Below are 811 nucleotides of genomic sequence, written 5' to 3' on the forward strand. Positions count from 1 at the left end.
GACCCAACCTGCTCTCTCCACCGAGAACCTCCTCGTGGTGGCCACCGGAGCAGAGCTGGACCCAAACCCATCCTCACCCGTAGACCAGGAGGTGCTTCTCCACGCGGAAGCAGTCGGTGCGGCCGTAGGCGTGGTGCAAGGCGTGGTGGTGCCGGTCGTGGCGACGGGACCGAGGCCTCTCCTCATCCTCGCTCTCCAGGTCCGAGAACTCCACCAGGTCGTCGTCCCGAAGCGTGCTGAAGTGCCGTGTCTGCTTGCGCACCCGCGGCGTGTCGATCACCAGGTTGTTCTGGGCACCGGGACGGAGAAGATCGATCGATCGGGTCCTGCCCCGCACCAACACCCCCCCACCACCACCACCACCGACCCCAGCCCCACCGGTTGTCCCCTCCAACCTTGCTGTTCAGCAGGTCCAAGTCCAGGTCGGCTTTCTTGGCCCACTTCTGCCAGAAGTTGGGGTCATCCAAGGCGATGTCGGTGCGGTTTTCGGAGGCCACGAAGCTCGCCTGGGGGTCGGATGAAGAGTTGGGAGATGTTCGCTCCCATCTCCCGGGTGGGGAATGTCCCCCGTCCGTCCCCGCCAACGGTGGGAAGAGCCCGCGGAGGTACCTTGGCGAAGGTGGAACCCTTCCCCTCGCTCTCGATGGTGATGGTGGTGGTGCGGCGCAGCAGGATCTGGTCTATGTCCTCCTCGCAGAACTTGGAGCCTTCGTCGTCCTCTTCCATGATGGCCGCGTAGGCCCCCTTGCGCAGCAGGTCCTCGATCTCCTTTTTGGAGAACTGCTGGATCTGCCGGGGGGGGGGGGGGGGG

General features: G+C 65.1%; 1 protein-coding gene across 1 annotated transcript in view; it reads right to left on the reverse strand.

Moving 5' to 3' along the window:
- LOC103901591 (chromodomain-helicase-DNA-binding protein 8) overlaps positions 1 to 811 on the reverse strand; it is a gene marked incomplete at its 5' end in the record, with an annotated part of 12901 nt that overhangs the window by 1661 nt on the left and 10429 nt on the right. Inside the window, 3 exons of the mRNA XM_009282499.2 lie at positions 78 to 289; positions 396 to 506; positions 610 to 789. Coding sequence (XP_009280774.2) covers positions 78 to 289; positions 396 to 506; positions 610 to 789 — 503 coding nt within the window. The remainder of the gene's footprint in view (positions 1 to 77; positions 290 to 395; positions 507 to 609; positions 790 to 811) is intronic.

The sequence above is a fragment of the Aptenodytes forsteri genome, unplaced genomic scaffold (genome assembly GCF_000699145.1).
Source record: "Aptenodytes forsteri isolate BGI_AS27 unplaced genomic scaffold, ASM69914v1 Scaffold1702, whole genome shotgun sequence".
NCBI lineage: Eukaryota > Metazoa > Chordata > Aves > Sphenisciformes > Spheniscidae > Aptenodytes > Aptenodytes forsteri.